The following is a 20218-nucleotide window of genomic DNA, read 5'->3' on the forward strand; positions in this document are numbered from 1 at the left end:
TAGCTTGCAGAGGAAATAATAAATTAAACCCTTCAGAACTTCTGCTTCAGATATCAGGTTTACTGAATAATCTAGAAGAATAGCTCCAGAATAATGTGTAATGACCAGGGAGCCCACACTTCTTTTCTAGCATCGACAATGCAGCAGACTTTAACTGTTAATTCCTTCTGTCAGAGGTGCTGCAATAAGTTTTTAATAATGAGCAGCAACTTTTCTCTCCATTTACTTTGCTGCTTCAGCTGTTTTGTGACGCTGCCTTTTCTCCCTCTTTAATCATTAATAGGGAAGGGAATCAAGTACACCGCCTCCAGATTGTGTTGGGGTGCATTACAGGGGGCCACTGCAGTGCAGTGAAATCACAGGTTAGCTGTACACTTAAGGATTATGCTGGCTCTCAGAGGCGTGCTGAGAGCTTAAGTACTTTAAGAAAAGACAGCACCAAACTGATTCGTCACAAGCATTGAGGGAGAGTGGTTAGGCTGCTCTGCACAATCTGGGCAAACGAGAAAAAGCAAAAGGCTCGACTTAAGTGTTCAAGTGCTTTAATGGAAAGGAAGGATTGGGGTCGATAAGTCAGCAGCCAGACAGAGCTCAGGCGCACATCTGCTAGCGGACTCAAGAATCTGCTGATGCATTTCTCAACAGCACGCCATCTGTTTCACTCAGGGGCATTTCTCAGTGCTCTCCATCACAGCCTTCATCTTTACATCATCTTCATCTCCTCTTTAACCCTTCTTATCTCCCTCTTGAGTTTCTAAACAGTGACTGCTTCCTACCATAATAAAAAGAAAATTAAACACAAAACAGACCCCAGGATGTTTTAAAGTTATTAATGAGAATGGACAAATTATGGTTTATTGTATAGTATAAGCAATGAAGATAATGAACATCCAAACAAATGCTAAATGATTTAAAGCAGCAATGTGAAACATAAAGCCCGAGGGCCAGAATTGGCACAGCAAAGACTCCAATCCGGCTCACTCAAACACATGAAAGAGGGCATGAACAACAACAACAGCCCTTGCATAACACAGACACACAATTACTAATAATATTAATTTTCATATCCCTTAAACATGCGGCAAATACGGCTTCAGTCTATGGATCTGGCCCAGTGTGGACACAGCCAGTCTATATGTTAGCTTGTTGAAAACCTTGAGCTCTGCTCTACTTTTTTTTTTTTTTTTTTTTTTTAGGGCATTCAGGAATTATTTTGTTTTGTATCCAGAGCAGCAATGAAACCTTCCAGACAGCAGAAGGCCTCCTTCTATTGATCAAACTTCATAACACTTTTTGTATAGGTTAATGCAAATTAAAATGCTTCAAGTGAGACAGTCTGAAACAAAGATGCATGAGGAAAAACTACTAGTGCAAATACACCACCTTTTTTTAAAAAAAAAAAGAAAAAAGCCACAAAGCAGTTTATAGTGTAAAGGAAAACATGGTCATCAGTGTGTGGATTTTCTCAAAAAGCAATTAAAGTCTGACTGGTAAGAATAAAGTAACAGTTACTTTAGTAACATAAGTTGATATGAGCCTCTTTGTGTGACTATTTATGCACAGTTGTGCCATATTCTTTCATATATCTATACCAGACCTTGTGATATTTAACAAGACTAATAATACCTTTGATGGAACTTTTGCAGATATTAAAGTTCTCCCACCTTCATATCCTCATAATGCCTCAATTCAATTTATTTTGGATTGCTTGGAAACAAAACTGAAGTGCCACATTACGAAGGCAGGCCTGGATTTACGTTCCATTCCACCAGCATTTTAATTTACTGATCTTCATTTCCAATCTGACATTTGTACCGTGGCTGGTTAATACTGTCCCTGTGCACCTCACATTGACCTTTGCTCTATTTGTCAGGAAGCGAGGTGGCACAAAGCAGCCGAAGAGATACGCATTACAGGAGTGGCTGTGTTAGATGATAACGCTTATTTTTGTTCTACTTTCTGTACAAACAGGCACCAGTGCTACTGCACAGTGTCTCTGCATGAGCAGTTTGAAGCCTGCAACCCCCATTAACATCTAATATGCTGTCTACCTAATAATTAGAGGCTGCCTGGATTGTGATGACAGTCATTTTTCTCCATAATATAATATTTCCAACATAACCTAATCATATGGGGGGAAAAAGAAATACAGACATGACAAATGGCTGGATTGCACTAGACTGTCTGTGTAGTCTTAGTGAGTAACGTGAGCCATAAGAAGGAATTAAGCTCACTAAGCTATAAAGCATGACCTCATATACACAAGATTAAACAGTTTCTATATTTTACTGTATATCCAATGACAGAAGCATTTAATTGTTTTACCTTCCATATGCATTAGTTTACATGTTTGTAAGGGTTTTTAAAAAAGAAAAGAAAAAACAAGGTTTATATTTTTTCTACACTATGATAAGACTGTTTTGTAGAACAGGTTAGACAAGGCAGAATAAGAGCAGTATTGTGCAGCGAGGGTTTTCCAGCAGCAAGTGAGCCTCAGTGCACAAGCAGTACACCCCCAAAATAATGTTTACCCATCTTAAATCAGCCATGCAGTTCGATGACACACCTCATTTGTTCCGACATCCGCGAAAGCAGGTGTTGACAATAGGGCTGCCACAAACGATTATTTTGATAGTCGACTAGTCACCGATTATTTATGCGATTAGTCGACTAATCAGATCATCATCCACTGGACGTAAAACTACAGCTTATTGCACCAGCAGCATCTGCTCTTATACAACTATCATTAGCTTACAGCTTTAAGCTTTTAAGGTGCTAACTAAAAATAAAGACAAGATGATAGTTTATTCAATTTTAATGAAATTTGCAGATTGTTTCGGTGAAGTTTAATAAACTCCTTGCTATCTAAAATATAACAGGACACCGGAGTATATTCTCCAGCATCTCACACTTCTGATAATCAGCTGTCTGCTTGACGTTTATTCAGCTGTGTAAAAACTATAACTTTAATCTCAGCCAAACCGATTTACTCAGGAACAAATAAAATACTAAAAAAAAGCCAAACAATAACATTTTTAATTTATCTAAGTGACTCATATATATTTAACCTGAGTCGCGAAAGATGGCGGTGGGTTTGAAAACAATTTGCCGGGAGTCCGGAGTTCTCACGGCGCTAGTGACCTAGCCCCCGGCTAGCTATCGAGCTAGTGGGTAACAGACGTCTCCGAAAACGTCGGAGCGCTTTTGAAAATATGTGGTGTCCTGATAAACTGAGCAGATATTTGAGGTTTACACAGCTACATTCTCGCCTGAAAATATGTTAAATGTTTATTTTGTGACCCAGAAAGAATAATAAGAGTAATATTAAAACTAACTAGCTACCGCCATTGTTGGAAACTAAGCTGGGCCGCGCTATGAATTCTGGGACACAGCTGCTTCTTCTTCTTCGGGGTTTAACGGCAGCTGGCATCCTTGTACATGCTGTGCTGCCATCTTCTGTTTCAGTCCGTTATTACACTCTTAAATCCTGCTATTATTCCTGCGTCTTTTGCGATCTTACAAAGCTTCAAACGACACGTCGACTATTAAATCAGTCGTCGACGATTTTGATAGTCGACGTAATCGTGACTAGTCGACAAATCGTGGCAGCCCTAGTTGACAACCTGCAGATTTCTTGTCACTTTATACACCGCAACTGCGGTAAGCCTCTTTCCACACATTTCCTCATATCATGTTTCACACGGTGTCAAAAATCTGTTACTAAAGTTGACACTGCGTCAGCAGGCCACGGCCCCACGTGTGATGCACGACTGCCATTTATATTAAATAATAAATAAATTCTAAAAGAAATAAATCAGTAACTGCTTCAGATCAACTTATATCCTTGTAAAGTTTGAGAACCACTAGTTTATCCTCACAAGAAAAAAAAGCAAAAAAAAAAAAAAAAGCATCACATGATAGCTTGTATAGCTAACTCCACAACATAATTAAAATGCCTTTCATTGCTGTGTTTACACTGAAATAGAGGAGCACAGTGATTTGTAGTGATAGATGGCATCATGTTAGAGAGACGGCTGGGTTGGAGGAGTGCATCATAGCAAAAAAACATTTATTTTTTAAAAATATTGTTTGACTCAGGTACTCTGCGATATCAAGGAACACATACAATACCCTAACATGATCACCTCTGGGGTGCCTTTCTGGCTATGAGCAGCTGCTTCTCAAACTTTCCAATCATGCAAAAGCCGGCTTTAAAGGAAGGTGGTCTCAAAGAAAGTAGTAACTGCACCAAAGCCCAGTATGAGATAAATAAGGGTTATATTGACATATGAATCATGCAGAGCTACCCTGGGAGAATCTTAGAATAAAAACCGTGCAGCTGGAAATCAGAGTTACATTATCTTTATTGGATTTCTATGACTGAACTGAACCATTAAAAATTTCCAAGAGCACCAGCTTGTGCCTTCTTCACAGCACAGTACATACCAGCTGAGCAAGGTTCATTACTCCAGCAAGGGCACAGGTGTCTACAATCAATCAACCATCCTAAGCCACAGCTTTAAACCCAGGCCACAGAGTAGACCGTGGCACTAGTTTATTCAGTGTGTGAAGGGACATCTCACGATCACATGCCTTCCAAAAGACAACCTCGACAATAAAACAAAGAGGAAAAATAAAGATATTAGTTAAGTTACATTAAATGCACAAAGAGGGGATTAAAGAAACTATTTTCTCATTAAGATTTTTCACAGATTTGAAAGTTTCCAACACCTTCAACCTATCATTCTCGCGTAAAGATTTTCATAGCTTCTGTTCCCTGAGCCTTTAAACACAAAGGGATGGGTGTGCTTCTTTGTAGTGATTAACTATGGGTAAATCATTATTGTTCAGCAAAAAAACATTACATAATTACATCGACTCATTGAGCACCAAACATGGTGATTCACAACAAATGAGAGGCCGATTTTAGGAGGTAAAAAATAAATGCAAATCTTAAGATGACAGCTGCATAAAAACTAGAGTCCCTTACCTGGCAAAATATCCAGGCTTCCTGTCTCTCTTTTCCATCAGGCCAGGGTGCTAAATCTGCATGTATTTACGTGCATCCATACAAACAACCACCTTCTTACATCCGTACGCAGTGTGTGTATCCAAGCGCGGAGACACAAGGCTGGGAAGATCACCTCTCACACGTCTTTCTTGTCCTGCAGAGTGAAGAAGAAACCGGATTAATCTCTTCATTCAGCAGCGCTCAGTGCACTGCAAGAGCCCAATAACCGATCGCGAAGCCCCATCAGCTTAAGTGGATGGCGATGAAAGCATCCCATAATAGGCATGTCAGCTCAGTCAGCTGACAATAACCCGAAGAGGGTGAAAAATGGAGCGCTCGGCTACAAAACACAATCACACCTGCATCTGGTTAACGGAAACACTGTAAACGGTTGTTTTACTACTTAATATAAAGTCTATTCTCAGCAGCTGATGTAAAGAGTCAAAGCATTATGGTTGTATCAAGTTACCGGCTAGCTTCAACGCCGTGGAGTTAAATAAAAGCGAAACTAATATTTGTAGTATGTAGCACAGTTTAGCGGGTTTACGTATAGCAGTTCATCCACGTGTAGCCTAAAGGCGTTACATAACAGGTGAGAGGCTAACCACTGAGGGAAAGCTCAATCCGAAGCAACGTTACGATCCCATTTAGCCACATTCTCAGTTTTTAGCAGCCTGCATGATTTGAAATCCTCCATAAATGGTTCCGTAAAAAGAGGCTTTCGGCCTCTTTTTACAGTGCAACAACGAGAAAAGATATCCCTGATGTGCTTAAACCAAACAAACAAACGCGGGAGAAGTGAAAGGTGCTCCAGCTGACAAGACAGCTGATGCTAACGATGCTAGTTAGCCATTTTGTTTACAAGACAATAGCAACCTGGTGGTGAGAATAAGAATATATTTGTCGTTCATTAAGCAAATTCGCTTTCTTAAAATAGCGCATACCTGTTCATGCATCCAGATAAACCTCTCACGCCAAGCACGGATTTGCAACGACGCCTCGAAACGCTTATATTTGACATAAAAACAGGTACCTAAAATTTCCCACATACCTTGTATGCATCCTCCCACTTACAACGCCCTCTTGTGTCGCGTGCGCGGTAAAGCTTAGACTTAGAGAGACTTGGAGCTTTTTATTGTCATTGTGCGGTTTCTTGCACAGCGAAATTGGGTAGCTGGACCACAAAGGTGCAAAAGTAAAGAAAAGAAAACAATATACAACCAGTGGAAAACATAAAAAACAATATATATGTATACATATAGCACAGACAGCTCACCTCCAATTGGCTCTTGGTAAGTTGTGTTAGCAATATTTAACTAGGCTGGAGACTAGGTTGTCTGTCCGTATATTATCATAACTTTACCTCGAATCATGATACCGTGTTGACGACAAAACGTACAGACCTTCAACCATTGCTATCTCTCCCTGGTGGTCTAGTGGTTAGGATTCGGCGCTCTCACCGCCGCGGCCCGGGTTCGATTCCCGGTCAGGGAACAGATACTTTTCGTTTTCTCTAAAGAAAACTTAACGTTCCAGTATAATTTGTTTCGTGTATTGGTTACACAGATAATGTAATCTTTCTTTATAATATACATGGAAAGGGGATCCTTCTCTTGTTAGAGCAAAAATACTTTCACAGACGTCTCTAATGCCTGTAATTGCACGAGATGTACATTTTATTTTGCCACCCACTAGAAACTGTGCCACTAGGTGGCGACACTTCACAATAAATGGCACAAGTCTTCAAAAGTAGGAAAATGGCAGCTATATGGTATCATATTATAAAAATTCTTACAGACTAAAACAATGTCTTCCCTAAGGTTTAATTTGTCTTCATTTTACATCAAAGTCACTATCAATGTTCAAGGTGTCTTCAACCTATATTAATTTCTCAGACATATTGGTATTTGATTCAACGTACATTTGGTTTTAAACTTAATTGCTTTGTTTCCTGCCATTCCCACAATAAAGCTTTTGCCAAGTTAAACCCAACCTGTCTGAGTTATTAGTGAGCAATGAGACAGAGATAACGTTTGCTTGTAGTCCCAGAGAGCCCTCTAAGGTGGGACCCCAGCGAGAAGGCCCTCATGATTGGACGGCCTGTGAGTTGACCAGTTCCTGCCTGGCTGTGTATCTTGGCAGTTATTTTGACAGGCGCTATCATTGTGAGAGACGAGATAAGTTGTCTTAGGGATCGCCATGGCGCCTGTGTGTCCCTCCTCCGGCCTGTTCAGCCTCTCATCAACCCACTCATCTACTTCCACCCCCTCCTCTTCTCAGAAGCAAAGGATTGTGGGGGGTGGAGGGGAGCAGGATTTGTGTTGGCAGGGACCCTGTGGCTCTGGGTATCATCGTCCCCTTGCAGGGCCATCAAAAGCTTCTTGTGACTCAGATATAGTACAGCTCAAAATATTGCCCACCATCTGCGTATACACTGTCTATGAATGAGGCTTTCTGATTGGAATCTTTCTCTTAATTTTCCTACTTTTTAAATGATGGATTAACATCTATGTCTCTTGTTTTCTCTCTTTTTCTTTCCTGATGTCGAATCAAAAGAGAGAAAGGAAGCAAAATGGAAGAAGACTCACAAGCATACTGTCAGAATTTTAAGCACTAAAAAAGCCAAGGATGTCCAGAAGTAAACTTTTGACTCTTTACAGAGTAATGTTTTCAAGATGTGCTTCACAGACAGAGCTATAATACAAGTCTAATTCTGTCCATACAGTCATATAAGATCTGTACAGTAGACAGGTAGTTTCATTTCAGCCTCTGATATTAGAATTTTTACGGTACTCTTACATCAGAGTCAGCAAACAGCTTGGTATTATTACAGTGTGTGCTTTCTTAAAGTTAAAATTACTTTAAAGTTACACACACATACATACAAAAATACACAATCTCTGAGGATGGGCACATTGTTAGGGCATGGTATATGTTAAGGTTCATGTGTGTGGGGTTAAAATGAAACAGATTTGTTGTGCACTGTTTTACAAAGTCAGAGAAAACAAAGATAATATCTTGCTTCTATCTTTTCAAACAGTTGTAGGCACAAAGGTCGGAACCAGCGCAGGCCTTGGAGCGATTTTGAATCATTTTGCTTGGACGTCACACTTCTAGCTTAGACTACAGCCGCTGATAATGTCAAGTACGGCATAGCATCAAGAAGACACAAAACCTAAACACTGGGAAAAGGATATGTCACACAAATGATAACTGATGGAGATGTGTGTGGCGTGTAATATAATGATCTTAAGTGTGTAAAAAAAATGTGAATTTTTATCTTGAAGTTTATGGGAAGATGTAAGAATGCTGACATTGTTGTACCATAAACCAATTAGCTGTTAGTTAGGAAGCTAAAAAAAAAATGCTGTGTAAGTATAATTTAGGGTCCCCTATACAAGCAGCTAACAGCTTTGACAGATTTACATGAGGCTGACACAAAAAATGCTCAGAATGAGGAAGATATCATGACTTTTCTTTCAAGAGTCTGCTGAAACAAAGCTCATGAATGTGACAGTTTTTGCTTTATTCAAAAATTTGAGTTAGCTATTTCAAAACTTTCAGTTACTGACTTAGTATCCAGTTACAGCTGAAGAAGTTACAAATTTAAGATCCATATCTAAAAAATGTAACTTAGTTTCTACTGAGTAAGTTTAAATTTTGGAATGTGCAACTGAAAAATTTGCATTATTAAATTCTAATTTCAAGGTATGCAACCTGAAATTTCAACATAAAATGTCAGGATGTGTAACTCTAAATTTTGAGTTATTTCGAGGTACATAACTTGAAATTCTGACTTCTTGGCTGAGTATCTTGGAATTTCCTGTTACGTCTAAGTCTAAATTTAGAGATATGTAATTTAAAAATTTTTGAGTTATTATATTGCAATTTTTAAATATATTTTATGTAGATTAATTAATATTTTGTCCCATTATCTGCTAAGTTTAAAAGTTACCTAGCCAAATTATTACTGAAGCTAATGTTTGCCAGACCTGTTAGCAGTGAGGATGTTGATTTAAAGGCAAGCAAACAGTAGCAAACACATGTTACCAACAGCCTAGTGGTTAAAAAAGTACTAAAGCCACCTTTTAAATGAAATTATTCTGTTTGTAATTGTAATTATGAAGCTAGTACCTATGTGGCTTGTCAGCTTAGCTTAGCATAATTACTCATTCTTCCAGCTAGCTATACAAGCTCAGGTTTAAGCACAGCAGGATACACAGACAAACTGCTTATTTTACAATTAGTCTTTAAGATAATTTAAGTTTTACTGCAACAATTAATAGACTTTAGCAGATACTTTTGTATTTTGACTTGGTTATCTCTAGGAAGTGGTAACACATTGGTAATGCATTTATAATCAATGGTACAAGCCAGTGTTAGGCGGGGTAATCTATAGACTGATAGAGCTGAAATATTATAATTAAAATAATAATGATAACATTGTATGAGTCATTGCAAGTTGTTTAGATGTAATTGAGGCACTCACCACTCCTTTGGTGGTCTAGGACAGTCCAGAGTGATTGAAAGACCACCTATAGGCTACTATGAGGTTAATGACCCCTCACACAGACAAACACACACATGCAGCCTCTGCTTGCACACATACTAGCCACCAACAAAGTCCAGTAAGCAAAGACAAAGAGGAGAATGCGGGTGATGGAGATATGGCTTAAAACCGCACTATACTGTATACCATCCAGTGCCACTACACCTACTGTCAATCTGCCAAGTCAGCTGAGGCTCTGCAGCCATGACCTTCGACCCGGGAACTGAACAGCAGGGGAAAGGTTATCAAAGCTGGGGTCTTGGTTCTTAAAGCTAGCCATCCAGACAGCACAGGAGCTACACCTTTAATACGGTGCAGACAGTGCCTGAAACTTTAAGGAAAGATGGGAGCAAAACAGAATATTACCCCTTCCAGTCACACATACATACACACTCTCTCTATCATCAGAGTTCTCGATCATGTGACCGTGGCAGGGGAGCAAACAGTGCATGGTTGTTTACTCTGCTTATCAGTGGTGTTGTAACAACTAGAGGAACACACAGGTTGACCTCAGCACTTGCGCACACACGCAAACAAATGCAAGGAACCTTACCTTGGGCAAATGAAAAAACAAACAAAAAAAGCTCTGAAAACTGAAATTGTGAATTTTACAAATTATTTAGGATTTTTAATAACCTTCCTTGACATACTGTTAGTTGTGGGAGCAGCTGTCTGTGTTCTAACACATAGTAAAACCACAATAATGAGCAGAGATCATGGACTATTAGCTAGCATTACTAATAAATCTCCTTAACTCTCCTCTGATCTCATCTGCCATAAAAAGAGGCTCGTCCTGCACAGTAACGATCAGTATCTGGAAGAAAAATTGCTGTCTCTGCTCAGCTTATAGGTATAAAACTATGAGCCCCAGTAAACACCGGCCAATAAATAACAGCTATAAATTCCTATATGAGTTATGACCAAGTCTGCCCATTTGTGACTGTGCGATAAGTCAAGTTTTCATGTACGGCAAAGGTAATATTCCTTTGAGAGGCAAAAAAAGATATAAGGTAACATGAGCTATGCGTAGCCTTTTGATGTGTGTGTTCTCCTGTGTGTGTATGTCATACATGCACTCCCACTCTCACACTCAGACTCTGGTTAGTCCGAGCCAGCGCCACATCAGTCCATCATCGCAGATATGGCCTGTGGTTAGATAGCAGGTCTGGCGGCGCACAAGACATTTTGTCCACTCTGTCATGTTTACTTATAATGATAAGCTTTGATGGATTTCTCAAAAACTATAGACGCCTCGACGCACATGCACAAACCGTCTAATTCACACATGCAGGCCTGAGAACGCGCTGACCAAAAAGTAAAAGCTGCATTTGACAAGTCACTCTCAAGGCATCAGTGTAAAACTCCAAGCATTAATGAGAAAAGCAAATAAAAAAATACTTTGTAGGCAACAAAAACAAGACAAACACAGTGAATCATAAAGATTGCAAAAACTTTGTAATTGCTCTCTTTTTCACATCAGTCTGGGAATAAAAAGATTTGCTTGAATAGCTAACGAATAAGTGTTTTTTAAATGATTTAACACTGAGGAGACAGTTAAAGTTTTGTGGGCATAAGGCCATCAAGCTGTCAAATGGAGGGAGTAGATGTGTTTAGAGAAGGATTCCTGGGGTAACTTTTTTTTAAAGATGTAAATTTTATACAGAGAGCAAGTCTAAGAATAGTCAGACAGGAGATTTTTAAACTGAAGGAGTAGTTTTGCCAAAATTATACCATAAATTCTGATTAATTTCCCATCAAATAGAGTCTTTGCACTCTGTGATCTGTTGGTCAGCCTGTACAGTGTTTCCACTGGGTTAGTTTACTTTAGCCTGGCATGTAGCCAGCCCACAGACCGGCCCAGTGCAACTGTGCTGGACCAGTTAAAAAGGCTAATGAGGCCTGCGCTTATCATGTCACCCAAAGGCCAGAGAGGTTTGCAGTGGAGAGAGTGCAGGTGGTGATAACTTGCCATACAAATACTTCATACATACAGTGTACTGTAAAAACCTTTTGTGCTACCAAAAGCTTCCCACAGAGGTTTTAAGCGGTCAACCTTTTCTGGAGTCTTTAAGTAAATTTTTCTCAGGATAGATAAAACTAATTATGGGGGAAAAAAACAAACAAACATGTCTAACAGCTGAATCACTTCACAAAATATGGCCACTTCATTAGGTACAACTGTTTAAACGCATATATTTAGCTAGCAACTTGCTAGATTTCGATTTGAAGCTCAAACTGAGCATCAGAATGGGATAGAAAGATGAATTTAATAATTTTGAACTCGGCATGGTTGTTGGTGGATCGACTGTGATTTTCTCCACAAAAACATCTCAGAGGGTTTACAGAATATGCAGATGAGCTTCTCTGAACGCACAACAAAGTGAATATTGAAGAAAAGGGGCTACAACAGCAGAAGACCACATAAGGTGCCACAGAGCCATATTAGTAATTGTCTCTTCATATCATGAAATACATCAAAATTTCATGTATGGGTCAGTTGCAGTGGGCCGTGGTCTTGTTATTTATGTATGCGCCAAACTAAATCAGCTCCTTAGGACAGACTGCTTAATTATCTGAGTCTTGTGGCAAAGCTTATCAAACATGGGCTCCATTAAGAACTTACTGCCGATTTGAAATAAAGTTTGCTAACTCCTAAAACGAAGGGAAAAGCTATTAACACATATTAATGGATAACCAGGGATGCAGTTTTCCAAAGCTTGACAGTCTGAATCTATGAAGAGCAAACTTTTCAATAAAACTGAACATTTGCTGGGCTGAAAATCCTCACAAGTGCACGAGAGCTGCAGGAGTGGAGTGGTGGTTGTCCACTCTGCAGCATTAGTGCACAAAACTTTGGAACATGGCACAGTCATAGAAGCCAGCTTAGCTTTATCTGGAGGCTAATCATAAATGTGAAAGTAGTATCTTCAGTTGTTTGAACAAGTGCTTTAGGTTTAAGTTCAAACTGAGCACTCTCTTTTTTTCTTTCTTTCTTTCAGTTGCAAATAGTTTTTCTTCTTTTGAAGAAAAAGGAGCAGATGATAATATCTTTTTTTGAGGAAGCCAGAGGCACAGAAAACGCAGATAGAAGGAAATAAAAGAGCCCATAAGCAAGTTTGGGCTACAAATATCAAGCATTGAGTCAAGACAGAGAAACTGAAAAGACCCTGACTTGTACAACGGCGGGCACTGATCCAAAGCAGACCTCTAACTTATAAGCAGTTCAAGAAACACAAGCTGAAGAGTTTGGAGTGACCCTCGCCATTGTCTAAAAATATCCCAGAACTTGAAGTGATCTGCAAGGAAAAGGATGAAAATAGCCAAAAATTGTCTGGGAGTAGTGGTGGTGTTTTCCTGTTAATAATTGCCCACAGCAGCATTCACTGCTCTTGCACACCTACTTGGTGTTTTAGCGCAAGCGTGTGTGCAACCACATCTCCAGGCTGTGCTACAATGGCTATATATAGCTGATGCTAGTTCAGGGTTCACCACTTGCATCTTGCCCAGTGACAGCTAGGATAGGTTCCAGCTCCCTCTACGACCCTGAATTGGATAAGCAGAACTCAGACAAAGGCACACTGCACCACTTGTTAACGAGGGACAGAGATGTTAATTGGGGGAAAAATGATAACACAAATATCCTCAAAAGTTAAAGACTAGATCCGATTTCGTCAGTGATTTCTGCTGGAAGATAGCTAAACTTTTAAACCCTCCAAATTACATCAAACTATATTAATAGCATGCTTTACGATATGATGAAAAAAATTACTATAACCATAAAAAAACGACTTGCACTGAATACACAGTCCAGGTTATATTATCTTATTCTTTTCCTAATGCATCATTTCATTTTACAGTAAGAGTGCACCCTAAGTTCACCACTTTTCTCCCCCCCCCCCCCCCCCCTTTTTTTTTCTAACCCTACTCTCTCTCTAGTCTTACTGTACAGTTATTTACAAGGGCACGCAGGCCATTGGTGAGATTTAGGGAGTAGGTGTCCGACAAAGAGAGTGAGAGAAAATGACAGCAAGGGGTGGAGGAGAAGAAATAAGCAGGCGAGAAACAACGCTTTCCTTCTTCTTAGTTCTTCTGATTCTACATCTCACCCCTCCTCTCACACTGTCAAGGCCATTCTTTTCTTCCTCCTACTTTACTCGGCCAAGAAGAGGTCAGAGAATAGGAGAGAGAGACACACACACACACACACACACAAACATATGCACACATCCAGGACTGACCGACCGCAACCATTACAAATCTTCCCGGCCTTATCGAGGACAACACACTGATAAGTATGTCTCCACTCCCCATCCGACAGATCCATCTCCGAAAACATCTGTGACACCCCGTAGGAAAATGTGGAAGTATATACACGTAAATGTGCGTAATGGCAGATTGATGATTCAACCGAATCCCGTCGCTCATTAATGAGTCAAATCAGAGCTGAGCAGAGGTACAGCCGTGGTTTTGGGTGAGCAAGGTTCAGATGACTTGCGATGTGTGGGCGTGTGTGTGAATATGTGTTTTTGCGCATGTTGTGGGAGTGCTGCACCTGCAACTAATGATGTGAAACTTGCCATCCAGGCTGCACTAACTCTCCACACTTTAAACTCACACCTGTGGACCTGCAACACAAACACACACATATTCTCACTCTTTTTCTCTTTTTCTCTTTAGCTCTTCTGAAGATTTGGCAAGACAATAACCATCTCAGTACTCTGGGCTAAGTGCCTCCTTAACCTAATCAGAGGAAATTAATTTCTTGATTTTTTTTTCTTTCTTTTTTTGCATCCCCGTCTCCAGTGAATTCATGTCTACTGGACTAAGACCAACCCCGACAGGAGAATCTGTCAAATGCAGTGCAGCTGCAGGCCTGGTGTCTTTTCTGGAGATGCATGAGCCGACAGATGTCACAAAAAGTAACCTCAGCTTCATCATGAACTTAAATGGCAGCTTGTATCTGCATATACAGCTTTATCAGCCTGAGAGGGTGTTTGGGGAACTGTTTTCTTAAGAGTGAGCTTGAAAACATGCATAAAGCAAATCTGTTCTACTTGCACACTTTATTTTGTCCACTGTCAATCAGATCCTTTGGTTTATTTTAAAGAAGCTCTAAAAAGGGTTGCAGAGTGACATTGCCAGGAGTTTAGAAACACTCCTCTCATGGGTAAGCCCATATAAAGATCTAAACCATGCTCCACACTACATTGTGAAGAATAAATAGTCCTATGTGACTGTTTTTACAGTAGTGGTGTAAAAACTCTCCTCAGGTTCCTAAACATGCCACAATTCATAAAAAGTGTGCATGTGTGTGCTTTCGCGAAATACCCGTACATCCTCACCTCCGTGTGTTTTTGTGGCGGACGTGCGGGGCCACTGGGTCGAGGTGGGCTGGGTCCGTGGTTCCCACAGGCTGTGTGGAGGCTGCCTCTGCCGCGCTATCAGCCTCCGTCTCCGGCCCCCCAGCACCAGCGGGCCCCCTGACGTCAGCCCTGACCTGATAACGGAGTCCACAGCTAGCAGTACAGAGTTGTAGGGAGGGGGGGGTGCTGAAGCTGGAGATGGAGGGATGAGCGGCAAGGAGGGGAGGGAATGGGGTTACACTAACAGAGCCAGCGGTGGATAAGCCCCTCAGACAGATAAGACGGAGCAGAGTGTGGAGCCTCTTTTGTTTTCCAGTGCGCCTCCTGTCTGGTGGCATCTCCCTTCTCCTCTCCAACATTCCCGCTCTCTTTCTCCATCTATTTTCAACATTTTTTCTTCCTTCTCAGCCTTACCCAATTTGTTAAACCTTTCTCCTCCTCCTCCACCACTGCCACCCCTCCTCTCTTTGTCCAAACAGAAATATTCCTGCTGTTATCAGGCAATATGCACTATGACAGCCTCTGGATTGAGGGACCTTTTTTCCCTCTTGCTTCCTCATTGTGTTTTTATTTTCTCTTACAGTGTTTCCAGAGATTGGGTGGAGGGAGGTGGTTGGGGGACGCCTGCCTTTGACTGACAGGCGCAGCCAGTTTTTAGGCACTGATAAAGACTTCGCCCGCTTATGTTGTGAATATTTCTCCTCTTGTTTTGATCTCAAGCCTCTTTCAGTGCCATTTTGCCCACACCTTACACCTCTTTAGCCATCTCTCCATGAACTCTGCACGAACCCTTCATCAACACCAAAACAACGCCATTGTTTTGATGATGTCGCTTCACCTTTACCTAACCTTCTTCTTGCCCCTATCTTGCCCCTTGCATTCAAACAAACAGGTTTTCCCTCTCCCTGCAACATCACACTGCAACTAAGCCCCACGTATGAGTGTATTAAACATTGTGTGTGTGCGTGTGTGTTCCCTATTTGCTCTTTAGGCCTTTGCTAGCCAGCGGACTTTGGCCACTGCTTATCACAGGGAGAGGTCCTGGGATCCCTTGGTCTTCACTGCTAAAAATACACTTGCTAATGCTTGCATGCACACTCTCAGTGACACAGGGCACCCCACTATGTTTTTTGTGATGGCTAACAGAAGTTAACTGTCTGTTTTGGATGCGATTGCTTACAGAATTGATCTATAGCTTCAACAGCAGGCTATAACCCCAAGGAGCAGAATTTCAAGTACGTGCATAAGCATCAGAGCAACGATCAAACCTCTGCTGGTGAAGTAGTTTTACAAACAGTGGAAGTCATTGGGACAAAAGAGCGTTTTGATAATTGAATTCTTATCATGCATAATTGAGTGTTGTGCGACGTGTTTGCGCTGCTCTTCAAGCTACGTGAATCAAGAGTCCAATTCAGCACTCGAGTCTGTCACACATATGAGAACCTGCGAGGAGTTAATAATTTATTCCAAAACACACTCCTCATAGATGGTGCGAGAATGTGCATGTGTGTGTGTGTGTGTGTGTGTGTGTGTGTGTGTGTGAGAGAGAGAGAAACGACTGCGTTGCTGAAGCCCAGGTGTCCCGCTGGGAAAACTTGTGTCTCCCCAGAGTGACTCTCTGACCTTACCTGTGCAAACACACTTAATCCACAAGAACAACACAGACACCTTAGATTAACACTTGAACGCACACACTTGGACATTTACACACTTACAAGAATGACTGCACAAGGAAATTGCACTCGTTCATAAAAATAAGCAGTAAATATGAAAGAAAAATGTTGACTGAGCGTTTGTGTGTGTTTTTATCACATCAAAGCTTAACATACTAAAGAAATGAAACATTTTCACTAAAACTGTGATTTGCATGTGGCATTAGACACATATGTGTGAGTTTATTCTACTGGAGGCATCAGTAAAAACACCACAAATATTCCAAAAATCCAGTTTTGATCTTTCAGTGTGACATTGAATCAATCTGAATATGTTTTACTGCCAAGTTTACACTGCCAAGTAGTGCAAGGGATTTGCTTTACAATGCACATGACAATGACCATAACGGAAAGTAGAAACAAAAGCAAGCGATGTGACAATACCCAGATATGAATTTGAATAATACACAAAAACGCAAAACATGAAAAACATTTGAATTACGCAAATATCATAAAAAATGTTCTGTTTGCAGATGATGAGCTGTGGGAGGAGGTGGAAGACGTTGGAGAGAGCGGAGCTTTCATGTCAGTTTGGTTGTTTGGTTTGGAGGATTCTGCAGTTACAAAAATTCATAGCCATACCCATAAATAATCGGCAAAAGAAAGAAAGAAGGATAATGCCTCCCACATTTTCTGTCCAAACAAAAACGCCGCTGGTGAGGATGAGTCCCGATCACAATTAATTACAGGCTACACTGCATTCAAAAAGCCAACGCTGGGAAAAAAAATTTCTGAATTGTTTTCTTCCTGGAGACACTTGTTAAATTTAAACTTTGGAGGCGACATGAGGGTTTCTCAAGTGACAGCAAAGGTAGACCTAAACCTCTATTGATCTGCGCTGTCATCATTATTGTTATCTCATTACTGTGCATCAGATAAAACAAGACAAACAGCTGACGTCTTCAGGAGCAGATGCTGAACAGATGAAAGCCCTTCTGACAAACAAAAAGAAGAAGACGTTTTTTGCTAACCAAAATGTCCATGAGGAATACCGAGAATTTGAGCTGAGTGACGTCTCTGTGTGCGTTTCACTGGCCTCATATCGTTCCTCCTCCTGTGTTTTCCTGCCTTTCCATTTGAAGTGTTCTTCCTGGAGCCAGAAGTCTACCATACCCTCGGTGTGTGTGTCTGTGTGTGTGTGCGTGTTTGTGTGTGTGAGGAAGAAGGGCCAAAATAAGTCACCGACCCCCGAATGATTGAGTCGTGGCCCCAGCCAAGACGGGGACACTTTTCCTGGTGCCTGGTTCAGACACACACACACACACACACACACACACACACACACACACACACACACACACACACACACACACACACCTTCCTCAGCAACAGTCTGCTGCTGTCCAACACATACCAGCATCTCTATCTAGTCCCTCACCCAACACCTCTTCATTCATACACACTGACAGCGAACACACACTGGGAAACACACGGTTGCACAGAATCATTGTTATAAACACACACACGCACAGTTTACACGAGCTCTGGCCTCTGTCACTGTCAGTGCTTCAGCTTGGCATATGCAAACACACCAATCAAAACACACACTGTACTCTCCAATAACAGCAGAAAAAGAATGAACGCCACTTTTTCGGTATTTTTCTAAACTTTTTACCTCACATTTTGCCTGATTATGCTGCGGCTGGAAGCAGCTTTAAAGAAGAACGACACCAACATATTTTTTGGGGGTTTTTTTTCCCGCCAACCAACCGTCAGAAATTTTCCACTTTCTTCTTCTCCTGCTCGAAACACGCGAACGGAGAAATTTCGCGTCACAAAACGAACTTCCACGCTGTGACTGGAGCTGTAAAACTCGAAGCGTCTCTTTCATGAATCGACTTTGCCGCTACTTTATGCTTTCTCAGGTTAACAGACCCACGCCCAGATATTATTAGCCAGCAATTGGTGGCTCTGTTATCAGCCTATGGTTACACATTGATGACAGTTGCCCGTTTCCACTCAGGCAATATTGCACTGTTTGCCTTGACTTTGTTCAAGAAAAAGGGGGGGGGAATCGATACTAAAGTACGAAGGTTAGAGGTTATTATTCATGCTTTATGCACAGACTGATTGTGTTCTCATGAATATTAATAGGGTATTTTCAATTCATTACAGCGGGGCCAATTAATTCTAAGAATAAGCACTGATTTGCATACCAAACAGATAGTTTTATTGGTTCATTCATCATGAATTATTATGAATAACCACAGTTAATAATTGCTTAAACTACACATCATACAGCAGAATCCCTGGTCTCTTCAAACACACACACACACACACACACACACACACACACACACACACACTGTAGAAGTACATAATTCAGTGAGGGGATGTCAGTGGGAAGTGGCTGCACAATGAAATGGCCTCGTGTGTTTAGGTTTACTGGTGTTGATGACAGGTATAAATCTGTCCTGGAGAGGACAACAGCCGCCGGACACTTCCGACTAAAGTAGCGCAATTCTTCATTTTGTCAAAACAAAAATAATAATAATATGAAAACACACAACAAAAGAAAAATCATTTCTGGCTGTGGAGAAGTGCTGTGACGAAAACACGAATGAATAAATGGCCCGTGGGACCCCTGCAGGTCACAGCTCATTTATTTACAGGCAATATCCCTCCGCATCTAAGTACATCTATGCGTCCTCCAACAGGTTATAGCCTGATGCATGTGCACTTTTAACTGTCGTAAATAACGGATATTAACCTTAAAAAAAAGACGCTTCGAATTACCAGAAAGAAAGTTGCTAATCGTAATTATAACACATTATTAGAACAATAACACCAATATCTCTGCCTCCAGTTTTATTTTATTTTATTTTATTTTATTGTATAGAGAGCGAGAGAGAGAAATTATCAGATGTAAAAAATATTTAATAATAGCCTATAAAATATATAAGTCAAAGCACACAGAATAATTACAGAACAAAAAAGAAGACTAAAATCGAGAATTGAAATCTGATAGATTTAAAAAACATTAAAAAAAAAAAGAAACACAAAGTTTAGATCTTTAGATTCCCGATTCTTCATTTCAGATAAGCGAAAAATAAATAATAAAACAGCAATTAAAAAAATCGGCGTTCAATGAGTTCAGCCAGGTTTTAATTTAATAAAAAAAAGTATTTGGATATTTTGTGCTAGCGCTAAAAATGATTTTATAGCGATGTTTTAAAATAGATAAGGACAGAAAAAGAAACCGCTAGACTCCAATAAGATCCACGTGAAGCAGCGAGTCTCCAATTCCCTTGGAGACTTGAAAGTCTTTATTTATATTTATGTTTTTATTACATTAAAATGCAACATTTAAAAACAGCAACATTTAAAAAAAAAAAATCACCTCTAAACAAAAGATAATAGGTCAGAAAGAAAATAGACCCCCCCAAAAAGTGCTCGGCCTTCGCCAAATCCATGTGATAGGCCTATCTGGAATCCATGAAATAAATACTGTGCAGTTTTGGAAACGTCATTAGAAAAAATGTTTGGATTTGTTTTTGGCAAAAAGAGAGAGAGAGAGAGAGAGAGAAAGAGAGAGAGAGAGAGATAGATAATGACAGCTGGATCTTGATCACAGGGTCTGTCA

General features: G+C 40.4%; 1 protein-coding gene and 1 non-coding gene across 4 annotated transcripts in view; one reads left to right on the forward strand and one right to left on the reverse strand.

Annotated features, from left to right (window-relative positions):
- Window positions 1-6136, reverse strand: part of ncoa7b (nuclear receptor coactivator 7b) — a 21253-nt gene extending 15117 nt beyond the window's left edge. For 2 of the 3 annotated variants that reach the window (XM_085431795.1, XM_085431793.1), the window contains exons 1-2: window positions 5956-6080; window positions 4991-5165 (exon numbers count right to left, since the gene is read on the reverse strand). In XM_085431795.1, the coding sequence (XP_085287921.1) occupies window positions 4991-5028 (38 nt within the window). In that variant the 5' untranslated portion in view covers window positions 5029-5165; window positions 5956-6080. Of the gene's footprint in view, window positions 1-4990; window positions 5166-5955 lie in introns of all 3 variants that reach the window. The other variant, XM_085431794.1, reaches the window with a different exon arrangement.
- Window positions 6137-6433: 297 nt separating this feature from the next.
- On the forward strand, window positions 6434-6505 carry trnae-cuc (transfer RNA glutamic acid (anticodon CUC)). The gene has a single exon. It is a non-coding gene; the product is annotated as a tRNA-Glu (tRNA).
- Window positions 6506-20218: the final 13713 nt, after the last annotated feature.

Source organism: Copadichromis virginalis, linkage group LG15 (genome assembly GCF_057382275.1).
Source record: "Copadichromis virginalis isolate Kocher_CV1m ecotype Utaka linkage group LG15, C_Virginalis_male_GT1.1, whole genome shotgun sequence".
NCBI lineage: Eukaryota > Metazoa > Chordata > Actinopteri > Cichliformes > Cichlidae > Copadichromis > Copadichromis virginalis.